The sequence below is a fragment of the Indicator indicator genome, chromosome 33, assembly GCF_027791375.1.
Source record: "Indicator indicator isolate 239-I01 chromosome 33, UM_Iind_1.1, whole genome shotgun sequence".
NCBI classification, from domain to species: Eukaryota; Metazoa; Chordata; class Aves; order Piciformes; family Indicatoridae; genus Indicator; species Indicator indicator.
In genome coordinates this window covers 7,875,361-7,897,244 of record NC_072042.1, presented here as the reverse complement: position 1 = coordinate 7,897,244, position 21,884 = coordinate 7,875,361, and the positions used below count along the sequence as shown (strand labels likewise).

Sequence of the window (21,884 nt, the reverse complement as noted above, 5' to 3'; positions counted from 1 at the left end):
TCTCCAAATTTGTTGGGGGTAGTCTCAACTCACCACAAGAGAAAACAGGAACTGCTCTCTACTGCTCTCAGAGCTAGGTAATGCTCAAAACAAAACACCTTCCTTGTGCTAGGGGAGAGCATTTCACTTTACATCTGCTCACACAGACCAGTGCAGCAGAAGGCATCAGCCACCTTTCAGCAGGTTCACCTGTCCTGAGCCCTGTCAGCAAGCTCCACCTTCCCTGCAGACCTCCATCATGTTGCTCATCCCTAGCAGGCAAAAATGGAAGGCAATTACTCAGAGCTTTAGAAGTAGAGACACCAGAAGATTGCATCTCCTCAGGGGCAGCAGAAGCAGTTTTTCTGAAGAGACCTTGTGAGTGCCTGAGACACAAAGAGCAGCACAAAGGGGAGTGCATAGCTGAAGATGAAGGCACATGGGGCAGCAAGCCCAGCTGGAAGGAGCTGGCAGCATCTTCATGGAGGGAGGCTACCCATAAGACCAAAGTATGGAGCTGGCCATCAGGGCAGCTGGGGAGGGTTTGTGGGAAGGTCTGCAGAGGATCGTGCCATGAAAACCAATCTGCAGCCTTGGAGCAGCTGATAATCTCACAAAGCAGCATTAAAAAAAAAAATTAAAAAAATCAAAACTCCTGGGTTAAGCTCATCCCACAGCTCTGAGGAGGTCCACTCCCAACAGGTGCCCAAGGCCTCCCAGCCCATCCAGGCTCCCCAAAGGCACAGCAGCAGCTCAGCTTTCAGCATGGCACACCTGCAGCCTCAGGCAGAGCAGAGGAATCCTGTCCTCCCAGGAGCCACCCAGCAGCACTGCCACTTCAACTCAGCAGACCTTGGGATGCCAGCAGACCCTAAGCATGCTGAAGAGCAACCACACCTCAGTGGGCAGCACTCAACCCACAGCCCTGCAAATGCACCTTTGAATAACTCCACCAAAAAAAAAGGTAACTTGGGTAAAAATTTATTTTACATACAGACCATTGCAACTTAACTAATTGTCAGGAGAGGTTATTGTTCCTTTGCAGGAAGGGACCAGCTGGTCTGAGATTAACAGAAGTATAAGCCTGAGAGCTGGGATTTTAGTTTGGAAATCAGATCTTGGGGAAGAGCTCTTCCAAGCACCACTCAGTTCAGTGAGGAGCTGCAGGACTGGAGCTGCAGTCAGCTGCACTGCACAGTGCTGGCAGCAGATTCCCAGGGTCAGCTCAGCCTTTCCAAAGCTGAACTTGCTGAGCAAGACAATGCCTGGGAAGGGAGGGATGCATTCCCAATATTTTGTTCAGCTCTCAGACTAGAAATGGAAGTGGTGAAACAGCACAATTTGTGAAGTACAAAACATCAAGTTACAGGGCAGCAGACAAACAGGACAGCAGGGGTAGGGGGGACCCTCCTAAGCCAAGTGTTCTACGTGGAGCAGGTTCCTGGCCAAGTTCCTACCATGGCCCTAGTTCAGATGGACAGAGTACAAAAAAATACTTTGACCAATAATTAATTGTACTGGAAACAAAGAGTCTACTAAAAAGCAATTCTTACTCTAGGTGCCAATGAGTCCTTAAAAGCAGGGAGGGAAGTGAGGAGCTGCACTTGGGCAGTGCTGCCAGGATCATTCGCGCTGCTCCATTTTTACTTTGGGAGGTCTCAGGAAGGTCCTGTTCTTCTTTTCCTTCTTCCCCTTTGTATTTGCCTGGAAATTTCTCCAGCTGTCCACACGACCATCTCGACTTTCCTGGGAATGAGAGAGAGGCAATGGCAGAGTGAAGAAGTGCAAGAATCAGAGCACAGGCAGCACACACTGGTGTCAGCAGAACAGCAGCGATTTCCCAGCTATCTAGCATGGAGCGCCCTGGCAGCCAGGACAGACAGACACTGTGAGGAGCCACAACAACAGACAGCTCAGTGGAACCACAAGTGAGCTCACAAACACCAGCACAAGCATTAATCTTGTTTCAGGAGCAACCAGCTTGAGATGCGCAGTCCTGAGTGGTGCTGAATTCTCTGATGTGCAAAGGAAACAAGAAACCTCATCCTCAGGGGAGGGCACTAATCTGCCAGCCCAGAAGATGCCATTTCCTTGCTCTGTCCCACACCCCTGAGGCAGCTCTCCTTGAGCTGCAGCCTGGACACAGGCAGAAAGGGAAGGGAACCACACTGCTCTCTTCTCTCATGCTTCTTGCCCCAAGCTTCACCATCAAGACACAGTGAGAACAGGTCTCTAGTGCCTTCTTTTCTCCTCTCCCTGACCTACCTGCAGAGTGACAGAAATCCCTCCTATAAAAAAACAGAACCAAAAAGACTCCCCACAAAGCCAGCCTATGATCCCTGCAGGCTGAAGGTTGCACACAGTAGGACAGAAGTATGTATGGAACGATCCTCTCCACAGCATGGGATCCATGCACTCAAGATCCACCTGCCCACACAGCACCTGCTTCACTGCCTTCCTTCACCATGGCACGATGGAGGCCAACACCAGCAGTGACCTGGTGATGGGGCTGAGCACACCCTCAGCAAGTTTGCAGGGGACACAAAACTAGGAGAAGCTGACAGGCCAGAGGGTCATGCTGCCGTCTAGAGGGACCTCATCAGGCTGGAGACATGAGCATGGAGAGCCTCATGCAGTTCAACAAGGAGACAAGTCCTGCCCCTGGGAAGGAACAACCCCTGGCACATGCTGGGGGCCACCTGCCTGGAAAAGAGCTTGGCAGAAGAGCAGCTGGAGGTCCTGGTGGATACCAGGTTGATTGTGAGCCAACAATGTGCCCTTGCTTCAAAAAAGGGCAGCAGTGTCCTGGGCTGCATTAGGCAAAGTGCGGTCAGCAGGTCAGGGGAGGAGATGCAGTGGTGAGCACTGGTGAGGCCACACCTGGAGTGCTGTGTCCAGTTCTGCGCTCCCCAGTATAGAGAGAGACATGGACATACTGGAGTGAGCCCAACAAAGGGCCACAAGCATGGCTGCTGGGTGAGCAGTGTTCAGCCTGGAGAAGACAAGGCTCAAGGGGGGTCTCATCGATGTGCACAAGTATCTGAATGATGTTGGGAAGAAGACTGAGCCAGGCTCTTCTTGATGTCCAGTGCTAAGGCCAGAGGCCAAAGGTACCAACAGAAACACAGGAGGCTTCACCTGAACATCTGCAAACACATTTCTGTTGAGAGTAACTGAGCACTGGAACAGGTTGCCCAGAGAAGCTGCTCTAGGTGGCCCTGCCTGATCAGGGAAGTTGGATCAGACGGACCGCAGGGGTCCCTTCTAGCCTCAGCCATTCTGTGACCACACTTTTGCTAGGGACAAGGCTGTCTAGCAGCTTCTGTTTTATACTTGTTTCTTAGTTTGCTGGTAGACAGAAGCCCAGTTGTAGGACAGCAGCTCAGGGGTCTTTCTAATAGCTGGAACACCATCTGAAGCAGCCAGACAGCTCTTCCTTTGGGATAGCCTCTGAAGGCAGCCACTGAACTAGCAGCCACAGGAGCAGCCAAGCATTCAGGTATTTTTGCCTCCAGTCACCATCAATGGCAGTTTCTCATTCTTGTGCACTGCAGTGACCATTCTGGACACTAACACCAAGCTCTGATACTCTGTTCAAATGGATTCAATGGGCACCAGCAAGGCTGGAGGAGACAGCTGCAAGAGCAGAGGTTCAGCTGCCAGGAGTGGTGGAGGACATGCCAGCTGCAGTACCAGCAGTTCTGCAGCTCCCCTGTTTGGTCCCTCCTGAGCTGCTTGCAGCACTTGCTCACATCTCCTCAGCTGCTCTGCTTCACTACATCCCTGCAGCAATGACACCCAACTTCTGTGGCCATGCTGGCACAAGACACAGAACTCCTGCCAGCAGCAAGGCCAGTGCCATGCTCACTATCTCTCTAGCATGACATGACAAAGCCACAGCAGCAGTGCAGAAGCTCTCCAACACATCCCTGTTATGTAGCACATGAACACAAATTCCCCAGCTGAGCCTCCAGATGCATCCTGGCTGGCTGCTTGCCACAGGCTGCCAACCCAGCTCAGGCACCTCTCTCCCAGACACCCTCTTTTTTAAAGTCCTCTTGAACACAGACTGAGATCCAGCTTTGGATTAAATGAACAATCCAGCTCACCTTGTCCTGAGGTTCTGCACACCACTGCTGACCTCCTTCCTGCCCCCTGCCCCTGCATGTCACAAGACTGCTGTGTAACAAGGGCAGACTTGGAGGTTCTACCAAATATTTTGGCAGGTAGCAGGTTTGGCCCCTTGCATAGCAGCACAACCACCAAAAAGCTGCTGCTAATGGCCTCAACCCTGAGTACAGGGAGGGTGAAAGTGACAAGGACCCACTCAGGCCTCTGACCTACATGGGAGATGGGGATCCTGAACTAGCAGTCAGACTGGAAAGTACCAACCAGGGCGACTGAACAGCTGCCAGATTAACCTTTACTGGTCACCAGTGAGGTGGGCTAAGCAGCAATTCAAACTTCTGACTAGGGACAAGAATGAGCTGCTGTCAGAGCTGGAAACCAGAACACCACACCTCAGTTTATCAGACCTTTTTCAGGACAGCGATACCAAAGCTCCATCAGTGGCTTTCCCCCCGACAGCAGGACACCCCCTGCGCTGCTGCAGGGTCTTTCACTGTGTCCATTTGGATTATCTTACAACTCCTGCAGACAATAAATCTCTAGATACTCTCTAGAAGCATTCCCTGCAGCATGGGCAAGAACTGCTGAGGCCATGCTGCAAGTTAAGCTGCTGATTACCTCAAAGTTCTTCTGCCATTCTCGCTCTCGTTTTGCTTTCTCTTGTGCTTCGATTTCCTCTTCCCTCTGCCGCTTCCTGGAAGGGAAGCCACAGAGAAGTTCTGAACCCACAAGCACCTACTTCAGAGAAACACAGAAATACTTCCAGAACACCTCAGAATGCTCTTCTGCTATCCTGAGAGATGAAAGTGCTATCAGAAAAGATAAATACACACATATAAGACAGAATTTGATTTCAGATCTGGAAGAGCAGGGAGCAGAGAAGATGGTCTGGCACGACTGACACCAAGCATCAGTGAGTCAGCTTCTCTCACTCAGCAAAACAACTTGGACGCTTTTAAAAACCTAGGGCCAAGTAGTGCCAAGTCTCTAAAAGAGTTGAGAGTGCACATTTTGAGAGGTTAATAAGCACTTGAGGATGCAAGGTAAGAATCAAGGGGTTTCCCCTAATCTGTAATCAGAAGTAGTGCCCTGCAGTCACCTCCTGGACTGCCCTTAGTGACCAACACAAAGGCCCTGCACGAGGTGCAGCCACAGGGAGCACTCAGCAATGCATTCAGAACACCTAAACCAGCTCTTGGTCACAATGCTACAGGGTATTTCTGGCACTGAATTAGAATTTAAAAATCAATTCTTGACAACATTGCAGTGCTGAGGCTGGCTCCCACTGTGCACACAGCAGGGCAAGCTTCCTGTTGGCAGTTCTCAAGCACAGAGCTCCAAACTCCACAGGTTACCCATAGAAGAGGGATTCTAATCACTGGAAGTCAGCTTGACATGACCCTTGCTAATCTAATCCAAGGCCTTGCTTTCAGCAGGAAGCTGGACCAGATGATCTCCAGAGGTCTGTTCCAATTTAGAACTTTTCCAAGGCTCTTATCTCCTCTGAGGAAGCCTGAGGGAGAAGGAAGAGCCTGAAGCAGAATGCTGCTCATACCTTTCATGCATTTCTTTTGCTTCTCTTTCTTTTCTCTTGATTTCCAGTTCAGCAAAAAGCTTCATTGTCTGTTTGTATACAGCTTGTTTGAACTGTAAAATACAAATTCAGTCTTAAAATAATGCCCACTAACACAGTCAGAGAACTCTGCTTCACATAAGACTGCTCACAAAGCCCCTCTGTCCTGCCTTGACAGCAGGCAGTAGCAGAGGCACATGGACAGGTAGAAAACACTGCTGATTAAATTCTGGTCCCGACACCAGCAAATAACTCTCACTAGCCTCATATTGGTCTCATTTTCATTTGTGTCTAAACAGAACTGTTCATTTCAAGATCTCTTAATCCTCTGTTAAATCTTGCAAGGTTATATTTGACCAAAAAAAAGGTCAAATGGTCACTGCATAGACAGTGATTTCCCAACAGAGCTTCTTGATTTGTTGCACAAGTCTAGCATTGGCTTTCCAACGAAATAATTGAGTTTTCAATATACAGTGAAACCAGGAGGAGCAGCACCAAAACCTCCACCATGGACTTCCAAAGGGCAGACTTTGGCTTATTCAAGGAACTAACTCGCAAAGTTCCTTGGGAAACAGCCCTTAAAAACAAAGGGGTCCAGGAAGGCTGTACTGACTTCAAGAAAGAACTCCTGAAGGCACAGGAACAGTCTGTGCCCATGTGCCAGAAGAGGAGCCGATGAGGGAGACAACCGGACTGGATGAGCAAGGAGAGGTATCCCAGGATGAGTTTAAGGACATTGCTAAGTCTTGTAGGAAAAAAATTAGAGAGGCAAAAGCCCATTTAGAACTTAGACTGGCCACTGCCATAAAGGACAATAAAAAATATTTCTACAAATATATTAATGGCAAAAGAAGACGCAAGGACAACCTCCACTCCTTATTGGATGTGGAGGGGAATATAGTAACAAAAGATGAGGATAAGGCAGAGGTACTTAACACCTTCTTTGTCTCAGTCTGCAATAGTGGGACAGGCTGTCTTCAGGACAACTGGCTTCCTGATCTGGCAGCTGGAGTTGGGGACCAGTATACTCCCCCTGTAATCCAGGAGGAAGCAGTAAGGGACCTGCTGATCCAGTTGGATCCTCACAAGTCCAAGGGACCTGATGGGATCCATCCTAGGGTGCTGAGAGAGCTGGCAGATGAGCTGGCCAAGCCACTCTCCATCATTTATCAGCAGTCCTGGCTCACAGGTGAGGTCCCTGATGACTGGAGGCTGGCCAAGGTGATGCCCATCCACAAAAAGGGCCTGAAAGAGGAACCAGGAAATTCCAGACCTGTCAACCTGACCTCAGTGCAGGCAAGGTTATGGAACAGGTCATCTGGAGTGAAATCACACAGAACCTACAAGATGCTCAGGGATCAGGCCCAGCCAGCATGGATTCAGGAGGGGCAGGTCCTGCCTGACCAACCTGATCTGCTTTTATGATCAGGTTACTGTCTGGTGAGTGCGGGGAAGGCTGTGGATGTAGTCTGCCTGGACTTCAGCAAAGCCTTTGACACTGTCTGCCACAAGAAGCTCCTGGCAAAGCTGGCAGCTCACGGTTTGGACAGATTCACTCTGAAATAGGTCAAGAACTGTCTGGAGGCCCGGGCCCAGAGAGTGGTGGTGAATGGTGCCCAGAGAGTGGTGGTGAACGGTGCCCAGAGAGTGGTGGTGAACGGTGCCCAGAGAGTGGTGGTGAACGGTGCCCAGAGAGTGGTGGTGAACGGTGCCCAGAGAGTGGTGGTGAATGGTGCCACATCCAGTTGGCGGCCAGGCACCAGTGGTGTCCCCTAGGGATCAGTGCTGGGCCCCGTCCTGTTCAATATCTTTATTGATGATGTGGATGAAGGAACTGAGTCCATCATCAGTAAGTTTGCAGATGACACCAAGTTAGGAGCAGGAGTTGATCTGTTGCAGGGTAGAAGGGCCCTGCAGAGGGACCTGGACAGGCTCAATGGGTGGGCAGAGGCCAATGGGATGAGATTTAACAAGGCTAAGTGCAGGGTTCTGCACTTTGGCCACAACAACCCCAAGCAGTGCTACAGGCTGGGAACAGAGTGGCTGGAGAGTGGCCAGAGAGAGAGGGACCTGGGGGTGCTGGTTGATAGGAGGCTGAACATGAGCCAGCAGTGTGCCCAGGTGGCCAGGGGAGCGAATGGCATCCTGGCCTGGATCAGGAATGGTGTAGCCAGCAGGACAAGGGAGGTTATTCTTCCCCTATACTCAGCTCTGGTCAGGCCACACCTGTGTCCAGTTCTGGCCTCCTCAATTCAAGAGAGATGTTGAGGTACTAGAACGTGTCCAGAGAAGGGCAATGAAGCTGGTGAGGGGCCTGGAACACAAACCCTGTGAGGAGAGGCTGAGGGAGCTGGGGGTGTTTAGCCTGGAGAAGAGGACGCTCAGGGGAGACCTCATTGCTCTCTACAACTACCTGAGGGGAGGTTGTAGCCAGGTGGGGTTTCGTCTCTTCTCCCAGGCAACCAGCACCAGAACAAGAGGACACAGTCTCAAGCTGTGCCAGGGGAGGGATAGGCTGGATATTAGGAAGAAGTTCTTCACAGAGAGGGTGATTGCCCATTGGAATGTGCTGCCCAGGGAGGTGGTGGAGTCGCCATCACTGGAGACGTTCAAGAGGAGACTGGATGAGGCACTTAGTGCCATGGTCTGGTTGATTGCTTAGGGCTGGGTGATCGGTTGGACTGGATGATCTTGGAGGTCTCTTCCAACCTGGTTGATTCTATGATTCTAAACCAAACTCCAGCATTAAAGGAGGACAAGAGACTTCTGAATGGAAAATAACCTGGTCTGGGGTTGGATACTGTGGTAACATCAAGAGGGAAAAATAATGTTGTGGAAAGGCAAAAAGGTAGCAACAGTAAGACAGTGCTTAGCAATCCCCTGCCATGGTGCTAAAGCCTCTAACATCACTTGGCTGTTTCAGGCTAGAAGCCAGGGAAGAGCTCAGCTGTGTCCTGCCTGTTTCACTGACAGTGACTGCTGCAGAGCAGCACAGCAATCCTCACAGCAGTCCTCAGGTCCTGCATGGCACACAGCCCAGCCACTGCTCACTACCATGCTCCCAAGAGCACACTGGAGAGGTGCTCAGCATGTTCTGCTGGCAGCAAGGACACCACAGCTCCAGCATACAGAATGTAACATTCAGGAAGACTGCATGAGGCATAAGCAAGGAAGACTTGCTCCAAGAAAAGACCTGGATATTGGGAGCTACATAATTTTCTGATATATTTACTCTTTACACTACAGGTGAACTGCTTTCTAAAGTGCATAGCTGTTACCCAACACACTGTACTCTAGCGTGACCAGAACTCATTTCTCTCTAAGAGTAAGGATGCAGAACACTAACTAATCTATAATATAATCCAGTACTGGTTTTGACACTTAACTCCTCAAAACACACCTTGTACTACCCAGTTCCTCTGAACAGTTACTATAACTTACAACTTCAGGATCATCCTCTTCTACAGTGGGAGGTTTTCCATCCTTCTTCAACTGCTTCTTTTTTTCTTTCACCTAAAGATTAAGAACAAAAATAAGAGCCTAAAAAGTTTTACAGGGCTTAAAAAATTACACCCATGCAGTTCTGCAGTCCTACTCTGTACTGTGTCCAGCTCTGGAGCCCTCAGCACAGGAAGGAAATGGAGCTGATCAAGCAGGGCCAGAGCAGAGCCACAAAAATGATCAGGGGGCTGGAGAATCTCTGCTATGGGGACAGGCTGAGGGAGCTGGCAGTGTTCAGCCTGAAGAACACTCCAGGGAGACCTTAGAGTAGCCTTCCAGTACCTGAAGGGCTGCAAGAAGGCTGCAGAGGGACTGTTCCCAAAGGCCTGCAGGGACAGGAGAGAGACAATGGTTTGAAATGAGAGTAGAGCAGATTGAGATTGGATGTGAGGAACAAGTTCTGAACCAGGAGGCTGCTGGAACACTGCAACAGGTTGCCCAGGGAGGTGGTGCAGGCCCCATCCCTGGAGCTATTCAATGTGAAGCTCAATAGGGCTCTGGGCAACCTGATCTAGTGGAGGATGTCCCTGCTGAGTGCAGAAGGTTGGATTGGATGAGGTTTGGAAGTCCCTTCCAACCCAACCCATTCCGTGATTCTACAGCATGGTGCAGGAAGAACTCTGGATGACAGCAAACTCTTGATTTGGATCAATGTTTTATTTCAGACCAAAACCTCTGGTCCTAAGTCTAGATAAACACACACAAGATCACTATCAGCTGAACTGTATTAATTAAAAATCCCATGTTAGATACTATTCATTCAACCCGGTCCCTCTGCTGCTTTCTGTTTAAGATACACTAACATGCACCACCCAGACCAGCAGAAATTTAGTTTGTTTTGTAATACTCAAAAGACTAACAACAACCAGCAGAGCATAAATTGTTCCTCATTGAAAGTATCTGAGTGCCCCCATATCATCTTCTTTCCCGAGCTTCTTGTGTTGTAGTCCATCCACACAACTCAACTAACTTCTTGCTCAGCACAATCCAAGCTCCTTTTCTTATCTTGTAGGTCATTTTCCCCAAAACTTCTCGGTTTCCTGCTGTCGCCACTCACTTTCCTCCACCTACACACAACTCAACTGCATCATTCATTCACAAACTTGAAAAAAAAAAAAATTGAGGTCAGATCATGTGGTCTGACCTAATTCTGTGAAGTACTGAATTTCACCAAAGTGTCTTGCACTGAGCTCAGCATCAGTCTTGGATCAAGCACATCTGCTCACGTGCTGAAGAGCTGAGTCTACCTGCACACCTTCATTAGCTCTCAGCTCACCTTTCAATGACCTACACATGCAGCAGGTGAACCAAAAAGCATGTTATGAATGACTGACTACCACTCACCTGCACTTCTGGGCATTGCTATAGCATACTTACAGTGTGTTCCACATATTCTTTTCCTGCTTGTATCACATCCAAGGCCCTCTTCTTCTGCTCCTGATCCAGCAGCAACTTGTATGCTTTATCTACAGCTACCAAAAAAGAGCATCACCATCAATCGCAGCAGCAGGCAGAGCCACAAGGCAGCACAGCATTGCAACCTGCTGATCACACACATTTTGCTTCCTGAATTTGGGGGGTTTTTGGTTAGGTTTTGTTTGTTGGTTTAAATGTATATGGGCAAGTGATTAGATTAGGAGGGGGTTGGTCTCTTTTCAGAGGCAAGCAGCAGCAGAACAAGAGGACACAGTCTCAAGCTGTGCTAGGGGAAGTTTAGGCTTGAGGTGAGGAGAAAGTTCTTTCCAGAGAGAGTTGTTAGCCCTGGGAATGGGCTGCCCAGGGAGGTGGTGGAGTCACCATCCCTGGAGGTGCTCAAGAGGGGATTGGACGTGGCACTTGGTGCCATGGTTTAGTGGTCATGAGGTCTTGGGTGACAGGTTGGACTTTGATGATCCTTGAGGTCTTTTCCAACCTTATTGATTCTGTGTGATTCTGTGAAAGCATCAGTGCTGCCAAGGTACGGGGCATGAGGTAAGGTTAAGGTGCAGAATGCCCCACTGTGACACAGAGCACACAGGGAACATCGGACTACTGCTGTGTGTGGTCTCTGAATACAAATCACAGCTCAAACAGCTTGCTAACAGCATGGAAAGCCCAGGGCCGAGTTTGTCCCCAGCAGGCAATGCCAGCACCGTGACTGCCACCTAGCGACAACTCCAGCCTCGCCCTCCCCCGCGGCAATTCTGCCGGGGGCTGCCCCAGAGCCAGCAGGAAAAGCAGCTACAGGAAACAGAGGTCTGACTACGATCACTCAGCAGCCCAGAACCAGGTGAGAGCATTACCTTCAAATGCCTTCTGGGCTCTGTCTGCATCGTCCTGGTTCTTGTCTGGATGCACCAATATGGACAACTGCGAGAGAGAGGACCTGGCTGTCAACACCACTGTGGAAGGGGAGTGCTTCAGGGGTGTTTGTGAGGGGAGGGAAACCATCTACGACAGAACCACAGGGGGCACACTCCTTTGGAAACAGACACCAGCTGGTAAGTAGAAATGTGCTTCTGAAGCAAATATAAGCCCTGTAATGAATGGGCTGGCTGGGAACACCAGCGTCCTGAGACACCCTTCAGCTAGAGGGCCTGGGACAAGCACCAACCCCTTGGTCACCCAACTGTCCTTCATCTTAAGAAGAAACAGATTTACAAAAATCCTCCTCAACCATTCTCCAGTATCCCTAAGGCTCTTCAACTATCAAACCAGGAGGTAACTTTTCCTTAGGCTCCTTTAACGAAAGTTAAAACTCCTTCCTCTCTGCTCTCTCCAGCAGAGACAGGACACTGATCACTACCCATCATACCAGGGTAATCTTAAATGGGCAGGAAAGCACATCCTACACCTTCCTCTGCCAGAGAAAGAGAAAATTCCTTCAAGCTTTCTCCACGTGGCTTTTTTTCTCCCTCCCAGCCCACTCTGGTTTTGCTGCTGCTGTCTGGACTCTGGAGTCTCTCGTTTAGCTGCATCTTTCCCACTCCAATGTTCAAAATCAGTCATAGTGAAGCAACCAAAATGGCATCAGTGACAAAGAACACAAAATAATTCTTTCCTAAACTCTATAGATGGCACATTCTAGCCCCCAGGAACAGGTCTGCCTCCAGCCCTAAGCAGCAGCATGCTGCTGATTTACTCTCTGATTTGCTACAGCCAAAGTCTTTTCCCTTCTGCTGCCTGTTCCATATTTAGGTGTTTGATTTCTTCAATACGCAGCTCCATGCTCTTTTTTCCATTTCATCACACTGACTTAAAAGCATTTCTCTGTTATTCCATCAGCCTAAAGCTAAGACAGTCTCAGTTCATTGATTTGCAGAACTGAGAAGTCCACAAGAGTCTAAAAGGTTATCCTCATGCTTCCCATACCTACAAGCAGGCCATAGCCCAACTTGGCAGGCATGTTCCTCTGGCAGCTTGTTCAGGTGGCAGGCTCCAGCCTCCAAATACTCTCTTTGCTGCATGCACTCATCAAACTCAAATTCCTCCTGCAGATCTGTCAGCAGAGTAAGTCTGGGGTCTTGGTTTTTGCACTGCACAGGGCCCTTCAGAGAAGTCAGTGAGCAGAGCTGCTGCTGTTCACCACCACCAAGGACCACTGAAACTCTTAAAGAAACCTCAGAGAAAATGCCCTTATCCAAGCCCAGACGTCTGAGGCAAAATACCCTTTCTCAGCTCTTACCTTCTGATGAATTCTGACCTTCTCAGAACTGAAGCTCATCAAGCTGATTACACCTGGGCATATCAGTTTGCAGCAGCCCCATCACACTGCATAGGCAAAGCAGCAGCACACCATGCATGCAGCAAGGACACTTCTGCAGCTCTCCTCTTGCTGAGACAAAGATTGTTCTATGCATTTCTTCCCTCTACCCAGATATAGCTTTGCCAACATTTTTCTTGTTCCCAAGCACGGCTGCACATCTCTACTGAGCTTCTAGTTTCCTTCCAGAGGCTTCAAGTGCAAAAGCTAAATACCTGCCGGAATCTTTTCTTTATCTCTTCATCTGTGGCTTCAGGATCCATCTGCAGTACCTAAAAGAGACCACAAGAGCAGATCTAGTTTGACAACACTTCCCATGTTTCAGGTTCCTGGCAGCAAGCTCTAAACACTTGGTTCTCTGGCATACAATGGCACAAAGCTCTCCCTACGAGGGAGCTGCTGCAAGTCATGAAATTTCATGCAGTAAACCAGAAATGTTTAGAGAGACATCATGTTTGGGGTGTTCTGCTTCCAGCACACTACATTGCTCTGGCTGTGCTGGTGTCCTTTCCACACTCAGCTCTCATACAGACAGCTAAACAGCCACAACTGGTCTAACCCTTCAACCAAGCCTGTAGCAACACTCAGTCTGGCAGAAACAGAAGCATGTGGTGGCTTTGGGACACTGTAAGATGATTTGTAAGTGAGAACTCTGGGCAGGAAGTATACTGCTTTGTGTGGATTTACTCATTCCATCATGATGAAAGAAGACAGCAGAGTCTGACTGACTGGATTCCATGAATAAGCCACTTGCCTACTGCTCTTTAGGGATGTAGCAGACTTCAGGAGCTCTTGTCTGTTCTTACTGAACACAAGTCCTAAGCAACAAGTGAGCCTACTCGTGCTGGTCTGACACTGAGAACCTGTAACCAAAACACTCTTGGAGGAAAGCTACAGTCTACCTTGGCTTTCTTCATTTACCCTCCAAGTCAGGTACACCAAGATCTTCAGCGAACTCGGTGTTGTCAAGGTGAATCTGCCAACTGGTATGTCTGACCAGCCCTAAACTAGGACTACAAAATGCACCCAAGGCTTTAAGAAAGGCAGATGATGACGATCTCAGGGAGAAATACACATGAGGAAAGCCAACCCCATATAACAAAGGCTTCTTTTATTTACTGCCTTCAGGCTTTCATACTCATTAAGACTTTAGAACTGACTGCAGTGGGAATCACAGAATTGTCAGGGTTGGAAGGGACTTCAAGGATCATTCAGTTCCAACCCCCCCTGCCATGGGCAGGGACACCTCACACTACAGCAGGTTACTCACAGTCACATCCAGCCTGGCCTTCAAAACACACAGGGATGAGGCTTCCACCACCTCCCTGGGCAACCTGTTCCAGTGTCTCACTACCCTCATGATGAAGAGCTTCTTTCTAACATCCAATCTGAATCTCCCCACTTCTACTTTTGTTCCATTCCTCCCCAGTTCACTCCCTGACACCCTAAAAAGTCCTTCCCCAGATTTCTTGTAGCCCCCTTCAGATACTGGAAGGGCACAAGAAGGTCTCCTTGGAGACTTCTCCAGACTGAACAGCCCAAACTCTCTCAATTTGTCTTCTTAGGAGAGCAGCTCTAGCTCTCTGCTCATCCTTGTGGCCCTTCTCTGGACACCTTCCAGCACCTCCAGATCCTTCCTGGAACAGAGGCTCCAGAACTGGACACAGAGCTCCAGGTGTGGTCTCAGCAGAGTGGAGCAGAGGGGCAGAATCCCCTCCCTGGCCCTGCTGGCCACACTTCTCCTGCTGCAGCCCAGGCTCTGCTTGGCTCTCTGGGCTGCAAGTGCTCACTGCTGGCTCTTGTTGAGCTTCTCATCCACCAGCACCCCCAAATCCTTTTCTTCAGGGCTGCTCTCAAGCCAGTCCCTGCCCAGCCTATACCAGTGCTTGGGATTGTCCCAACCCAGCTGCAGGACCTTGCCCTTGGTCTTGCTGAACTTCAGGAGGTTATCATGGGCCCAGCTCTGCAGCCTGCCCATGTCCCTCTGGATGGATCCCTTCCCTCCAGAGTGTCTGCTGTACCACACAACTTGGTGTCATCAGCAAACCTACAAACAATGTAAGTGGAACACTGGAATAGGTTGCCCAGGGAGGTGGTTGGGGCCCCATCCCTGGAGATATTGAAGGTGAGGCTCAACAGGGCTCTGGGCAACCTGATCTAGTGGAGGATGTCCCTGCTGAGTGCAGGGGGGGGTGGACTAGATGGCTTTGGCACGTCCTTTCCAAACCAGACCATTCTATGGTTCTGTGACAACGTGCAAGGGAATTTTTGCAGTGACTCCTCAGATTGCTCACTCGTGTGAGCACTGACAGCCCTTTGCCCATTCCATGTACAAAACAGGGTCAGTGGGATGAACACCCAAAAGAAAAGACACAACTAGGAATGATGAGTGAAGGCTGATCAGAACAGAACCTGCAGAGCATGCCACTTGCAGCATTCAGAAAACACCTGACTCTCCTCTGCCAAACCTTCCAGTGCTGTTACATGAGGGCAATGTGTCAAAAGAATAGAGTGTGCCTCTCATAAACCAGTGAAAAAGAGGCAGTACATACACATCATCCTTCTGTCTTCTGTGCTGCTATCTACACCTGGAGAATTTTTTCCTTCCTTTACATTTGGTCTTTCTACTGAAATAAATACGCAGTAAATCTGCCAGTTGTTATACCAACTCAGAAGAGAGAATAAAACATTCGAACTAACCTCAAACGGGTTCAGGTTGAAGTAGGAAGATCCAGGTCGAGTCAGCCTGTCAATCTGGTTTTTTGATGTTAAAACAGAGTCTCGTTTTTCAATTTGCTTTACCTGAAGAAGAAGTGACCTATGTTAACTGACCATCACAAGGTGCTTACACCTGGCTCGCAGGCAATTACTGCATCAGGCAGCATCATCCCATGCAATTCACAATACCTGTAGTTCTTTTAACCAAGCACATTTTATAGCCTTTTCTACAGCTTAACAGTATTTTTAACATTACATTTTAACTGTAACAAACCCTAGAATGCACTTCTGTCTCTCCTATGGCTTGCTCAACAGCTGTGTTCCCCTCACTTTGCTCCTGCTCTAGCACCATCATGGGGATTCCTTGGAAACCTACCCACATCATCTAACCTGCCGTTGCCATCGCAGCCACACAGCAAGCCCGGGACAAGTTTACAAGTCCACTTCATTCTGACCACAGCTCATTTAGTTCACTTCCAATAACTTTTTGTTTTTCACAATAAAGTAAATCGTGTGCCTTCATCTAACGCGCACCCACCGCCGCGGCACCGGCGCTGCGCGGACAGGCCGAGGCAGACCAAGCCGTGCACAGGAACAGAGCCTGAGAGCGGCTGCGGGACCGCGCACCGCCGCAGGGCTCTCTGTCCACACACAGGCCGAGCCATGGAGCACAGCAGAGGGATGCGCTCAGAGGCCGCGGGACGCACAACTCCCACCGAATTTACGCGAGGAGGCGAAACGGGGGCCGACCGCTCAGCTGCTTCCCCCAACCACAACAGAAGCTCTCTGGAGGGGGGGAACCGCCGCGGGGCCAGCGGCAGCGAGCATCGCTCTCCCCAGGCCTAGCTGAGCCCCACCGGCACCTGCCGATCGCCCACCCCGGCCACTCACTAGTCCCCTGCCCAACACCGCCTGCGGCTTCTCCCGCCCCGCTCGTCCGCCCTCCCTCCCGCCAGCCAGCAGCCCCGGACGGCCCCAGGAAGCGCCAAGGCCAGGCTCAGGGCCCGGAAGGATCCTCCCATGGCGGCTGGCCCCAGGCGGGCTTGGCCCCGGCGCTGTGAGGAAAAGCCGAGGAGCGCGGGCGGGCGGCGCCGCGAGGGCGGACGAGGTGCCAGTACCTCGCTGTAGAAGGTGAGAAAAGCCTCCTCCGCGGCTCCCCCCGCCCCGGGCTCCCCCGCCGCCGCCATCGCCTGCACCACGTGACGCCGCGCGCGCGCACGTGAGCAAGGCACTGAGGCCGGCGGCTCCCTCGGCACGTGACCGCCTCGCGCGCCATAGCAACAGGCCCCGCCCCTTCCCGCGCGGCCCGACTGTGGAGGCGGGCGCCCGACCGCCGGTCCGGCGCGGCTCTCCCCGCGCCTCTCCGCCCGGGGCAGCGCCCGCCGGCCTGCAGGCCCAGGGCCGTGCAGGCTTAGAGCCTCCAGCGCCGCCCGGACCACAGAAGGAAGAGGTGGCCTGGGAGCGAAGGCTGCGCATGCGCGATCCGTGACGCGCGGGCTGGGCGCGGCCCCGCCGCAGGGGTGAGTCTCGTCCGCGGCGTTCCAAGGGCAGCTGAACCATGGCGGCGGCGGCGGCGGCGGCACGGGGCGGCTTGCGAGGGGCCCTCTTGGTGCAACAGCAGCGCTGGAGCTCGGGCTCGGGCGCCGATCAGGTGGACGCGGGGTAGCGCGGCGGGCCGGGCCGGGCCGGGCCTGGCCTGGCCAGTCCAGTCCAGTCCTGTCCGTCCTGTCCCTCTTTTCAGTCTCTCCCCGTTCACCGCCTTCTCTCCTTGCAGCTGGGCGAGCTGGGCAAAGGCGCCGGGAAGGGCGGCGGTGGCGGCGGCACCATCCGCGAGGCCGGGGGCGCCTTCGGGAAGAAGCAGGCGGCCGAGGAGGAGCGGTACTTCAGGTGAGCGCCGTGCGGCCTGTCGCGGGTGTCTGCAAAGGCAGCTTTCCCCAGCCATCCAGATGAGCACTACAGGGCCCGGCAAGGTGGCCTGTCGCTGGGCCTCTGCCAGCCTTGCTTGTAGCCGCCGGCTCCTGAGCCCCGTGCTCGAGGGTTGCGGCCGGCCTGGGGTGTGCGGCTGCTGCACCGTCGCCGTGCTTTCTTGCAGGGAGAAGGAGAAGGAGCAGCTCTCAGCCTTACGGAAACACCATGAGGAAGAAATTGATCACCACCAGAAAGAGATAGAGCGTCTGCAGAAAGAAATCGAGCGTCATAAGCATAAGATCAAGAAACTTAAAGATAATTAAGCTGATGCTGTTTTTGAATGTACATGGCCAATACTGATTGAAGACTGTGTGCTTTGGCCACCATAATCCAAATTCATGCAATTGTATTGTGGTCTGCAGCAATGTCAAATAAACTACTCGGTCTCTCTCTTCTGGTCACTAACTGCTTCATGAAACACAAAAATGTGCACTGTTCGTTTTTAAACAACACTGTTCTTCCAAAATAAGGATATGCCCTTGTGTAGGGCAGTCCTGTACAGAACTGCATTCTTTTCTTTAGGTCCATTTAATGAAATGACTGCACGTACCTACTGTGCACATAGTTAAAGCTGCAAGTAAAGTTGGGGCAAAAATGGTACCTGTGTGGATTCAGACCAAAAAAGATTGTTGCTGTGCTATTGGGGGAGAGGCATGGCTCTCCACTATGAAAATTAAGGATCTTTTGCTACACTTAGTACTTTTCTCTCAGTTTATGGCACTAAATACTATCCTGAATCTGGTTCTAAGAATCATTCTGATTTCACTTGTGGTGGTACAAGTTCTGGTGTAATACAGCTGAGAACTGACTTCTGCAGGGATGTTCTTTTCTGCAAAGACTTTAAGTGCCCCATGGTGAATGTCTCTAAATCTTGAGCTTTCTTATCTAAGTCCTTTTCCCAAGAAGAATGGATTAAGATTCATTTTATGTAAGTTCAGTCACTTTTGCAACTTTAATACAAGAAATGTGTTGCAAAACATGGCAAGAGACATAACGAAATTGTGTGGCCTTAAAGCACTAAGCTCTGGCACGAAAATAGAGTTCAACGAGTGGTGGTCTATGGTGCCAAGTCCACAAGGAGAGCTGTAACCAGGGATCAGTGCTGGGTCCAGTCCTGTTCAACATCTTCATCAATGACATTGATGAGGGCATAGCAGACAGAGTCTTCTCAGTAAGTTTGCTGATGATACCAAACTGGGAGGCTTGGCTGAGACACCTGAAGGCTGTGAGGCCATTCAGAGATTTGGACAGACTGAGAGCTGAGAAGAATAAACTGCAGCAGTACAGGTTGGGAGGGGATCTGCTGGAGAGCAGCCCTGTGGAGAAGGACCTGGGAGTGCTGGTGGACAACAAGTTCTGCATGGGACAGCAATGTGCCCTGGTGGCCAAGAAGGCCAAGGGGGTCCTGGGGTGCATTAAGAGTGTGTCCAGCAGATCCAGGGAGGTTCTTTTCCCCTCTACTCTGCCCTGGTGAGACCTCACCTGGAGTATTTCATCCAGTTCTGGGCTCCCCAGTTCAGGAGGGACAGAGATCTGCTGGAGGGAGTCCAAGGGAGGGCTGCAAGGATGCTGAAGGGACTGGAGCACTGCCTGGGGAGGAGAGGCTGAGAGCCCTGGGGCTGTTTAGGCTGGAGAGGAGAAGACTGAGAGGGGATTTGATAAATGTTTATCAATAGCTGAGGGCTGGGGATCAAGAGGGAGGGGACAGGGACAGGCTCTGCTCAGTTGTGCCCTGGGATAGGACAAGGGGCAGTGGATATAACTACAGCACAGGAGGTTCCACCTCAACAGGAGGAGGAACTTCTTCACTGTGAGGGTCACAGAGCACTGGAGCAGGCTCCCCAGAGAGGTTGTGGAGTCTCCTTCTCTGGAGACTTTCAAGACCCATCTGGATGTGTTCCTGTGTGACCTGTGCTGGATTCTATGGTTCTGCTCTGGCAGGGGGGGGTTGGACTTGATGATCTTTGAAGGTCCCTTCCAACCTAACATCCTATGATCTTGTGACCATTAGTGGCAGGAAGGATACTGAAAGGAACAGGAAATCAGGAGTGATTAACAAGTGGCTCAGAGACTGGTGCCACCAACAGAAGTTTGGGGGTTTTGATCTTGGGGAACTTTATATGGCACCAGTTCTGCTAGATGCAGATGGAGTACAAGAGTCTCGGGGTGGGGGAAAGATCCTGGCACAGGAGTTGGCAGGGCTTGTTGAAAGGGCTTTAACTAGGCTTGAAGGGGAGGGGATTAAACACAGGTGCACTAGAGATGAGCCTAAGGACAGCCTTCAGTCTGCTGTTTCACTTGAGGTGAGAGGTGGGGACAATATCAAAATTGTCTGTGACAAATGGCAGGAAGACACCCAGGGTTGGAAGGATGGGGTCACAGTAAGGGCCTCCAACCTGTTGCCCTGAAGCATGCTGTGAACACTGCAGCAAGGGCAAGGTCTGACAGAGCTGAACCAGGACCCTCTGAGTTAATAGGAGACAGGAAAGTAGCTCCCATGAAGCACCTTGGGGGAGCAGTGGGGTGCCCCTCTCAGAAGGTGACCTGGCTGGCAGCCTGGCTGAAGTTTCTCTGCACCAATGCACACAGCATGGGCAGCAAGCAGGAGTGTCCTGGTTTGGGGCCAGACAGATCATCTTTTGCCCCGAGAGGGACAAAAGAGTGACACACACAAACGGATTGGAGAGTGATGGAAAGTTTAAATGGAAAAGCGATTGGTGAAGCTACAGAAAACTACAAAGCATAGTGGCAAAGAGTATCCCAAAGCATACAGAGCCCTTACATAGTACCCAGAGGCTTCCAATCCTTCCCTCCTCCCACCTGGGGGTATACCCAGAACCCCCCAGGGCTCTTTCTTCCCCCTCTCACTGCTAAGCAAGTCTCAGGCTGGCCAGGTCTGAGACTGCTCCCCCTCCATTCTCCTCCTGGCATTAGGGCTAGTCAGGCCTAAAAGGCCTAGAGAGATACTCCCCCACCGTTACCCAATAAGAGAGAGAGCATCTCCCACAGGGGCAGAGAGGGAAGAAAGAGGAAGATAATGACTCTGCAGATGGCTTTAATGGGCGCAGGATTCATGGGTAGAAATATGCTGCTTCCTGTGTCCACCCCTATTGGATGGGCACCCAGGACACCAGAGGTGTATCTCATGTGGCAGTGGCAGGGAGCACCCAGCCTAAACTGCCACACAGGAGGAGCTGGAAGCTGCCCTGCTAGAGGAAAGCTTTGACATGGTGGCAGTTACAGACACTTGGTGGGATGAATCCTGTGACTGGGATGGCTACAAGCTGTTCAGAAGGGACAGGAGAGGAAGAAGGGGTGGAGGGGTTGTGGAGTCTCCTTCTCTGGAGACTTTCCAGCCCTGTCTTGATGTGCTCCTGTGTGACCTGTGCTGGATTCTATGGCCCTGCTCTAGCAGGGGTGTTGGACTCGGTGATCTTTGGAGGTCCCTTCCAACCCCCAACATCCTATGATCCTGTGATTCTATGTAGCAAGCAAACAGCCCTTCTGCACCTGCACTGTCCTGCCCATAAATCAGCCTCAGCAGGCTTTGTTTCTACTGCTGGTGAAAGCCACCTGTGTCCCAGTCTGCTGCAGAGTGTTGAAGTGGATGCGGACTGGGGGGAGAAGTGGCTGGAATTGCCCCCTCTGAAACAGGAGGTGCCAGGTCAGAGCCTTTACTGTAGAAGGTGCTTTTGCAAGGGTACAACTGGCTGAAGGTGTCCCAGGTGCATCTCCAGCCAGCTGCTCTCCTTGGGCACAGGAAATGTTGCAGCCAGTGGTGTCTTGTCTGCACAGTACAGGACAGGGCTGTCACTCTACTGAAGGGTCCATGACCTTAAAAACTTGTTAATGAAAATGTCACCTGCAGGTGTGTGGTGGTTTGGCCCTGGCTGGGGGCCAAGTGCCCACCAAAGCTGCTCCTTCTTAGATGGACATGGGAGAGGGGAAAATATAACAAACCCCAGTAATAAGATGGAAGCAATTTAATAATCATAATAAGCACAAAGGCTGCATGGAAGCAAGAGCACAGAGATGTGAATCTCTGCTGCCCATCAGCACAGGGTGGTTGCTCCTGGGCAGGGCTCTGCACCTATCAGTTGTTCTGGAGGACAGACACCATGGACCAATCTCCCACATGGCCTGCTTTTGCTTTGTTCTTACATCTGATCTGATGTCACATGGCATGGAGCACCCCTTTGGCCAGTTTGGTCAGCTGGCTTGGCTATGTCCTCTCCCAAGATCTTGCCCACCCCTCAGTGTACTCTTGGGGCAGGG

The 21,884-nt window shown here is 51.1% G+C and overlaps 2 protein-coding genes across 2 annotated transcripts; one reads left to right on the top strand and one right to left on the bottom strand.

Moving 5' to 3' along the window:
- Positions 1 to 953: 953 nt before the first annotated feature.
- DNAJC8 (DnaJ heat shock protein family (Hsp40) member C8) lies at positions 954 to 16,834 on the bottom strand. Its single transcript, XM_054395311.1, has 9 exons — positions 16,760 to 16,834; positions 15,624 to 15,725; positions 13,139 to 13,195; positions 11,464 to 11,530; positions 10,559 to 10,653; positions 9,122 to 9,193; positions 5,663 to 5,754; positions 4,726 to 4,801; positions 954 to 1,725 (listed from the first exon to the last, which is right to left on the bottom strand). Exons 1-9 carry the CDS (start codon positions 16,826 to 16,828, stop codon positions 1,603 to 1,605), a joined length of 753 nt encoding a protein of 250 aa, XP_054251286.1. The 5' UTR covers positions 16,829 to 16,834; the 3' UTR covers positions 954 to 1,602.
- A 365-nt stretch (positions 16,835 to 17,199) lies between these two features.
- Positions 17,200 to 18,011, top strand: ATP5IF1 (ATP synthase inhibitory factor subunit 1). Its single transcript, XM_054395449.1, has 3 exons — positions 17,200 to 17,292; positions 17,416 to 17,528; positions 17,734 to 18,011. The coding sequence occupies exons 1-3, from the start codon at positions 17,200 to 17,202 to the stop codon at positions 17,870 to 17,872; spliced, it is 345 nt and encodes a 114-aa protein (XP_054251424.1). The 3' UTR covers positions 17,873 to 18,011.
- The last annotated feature ends 3,873 nt before the right edge of the window (positions 18,012 to 21,884 follow it).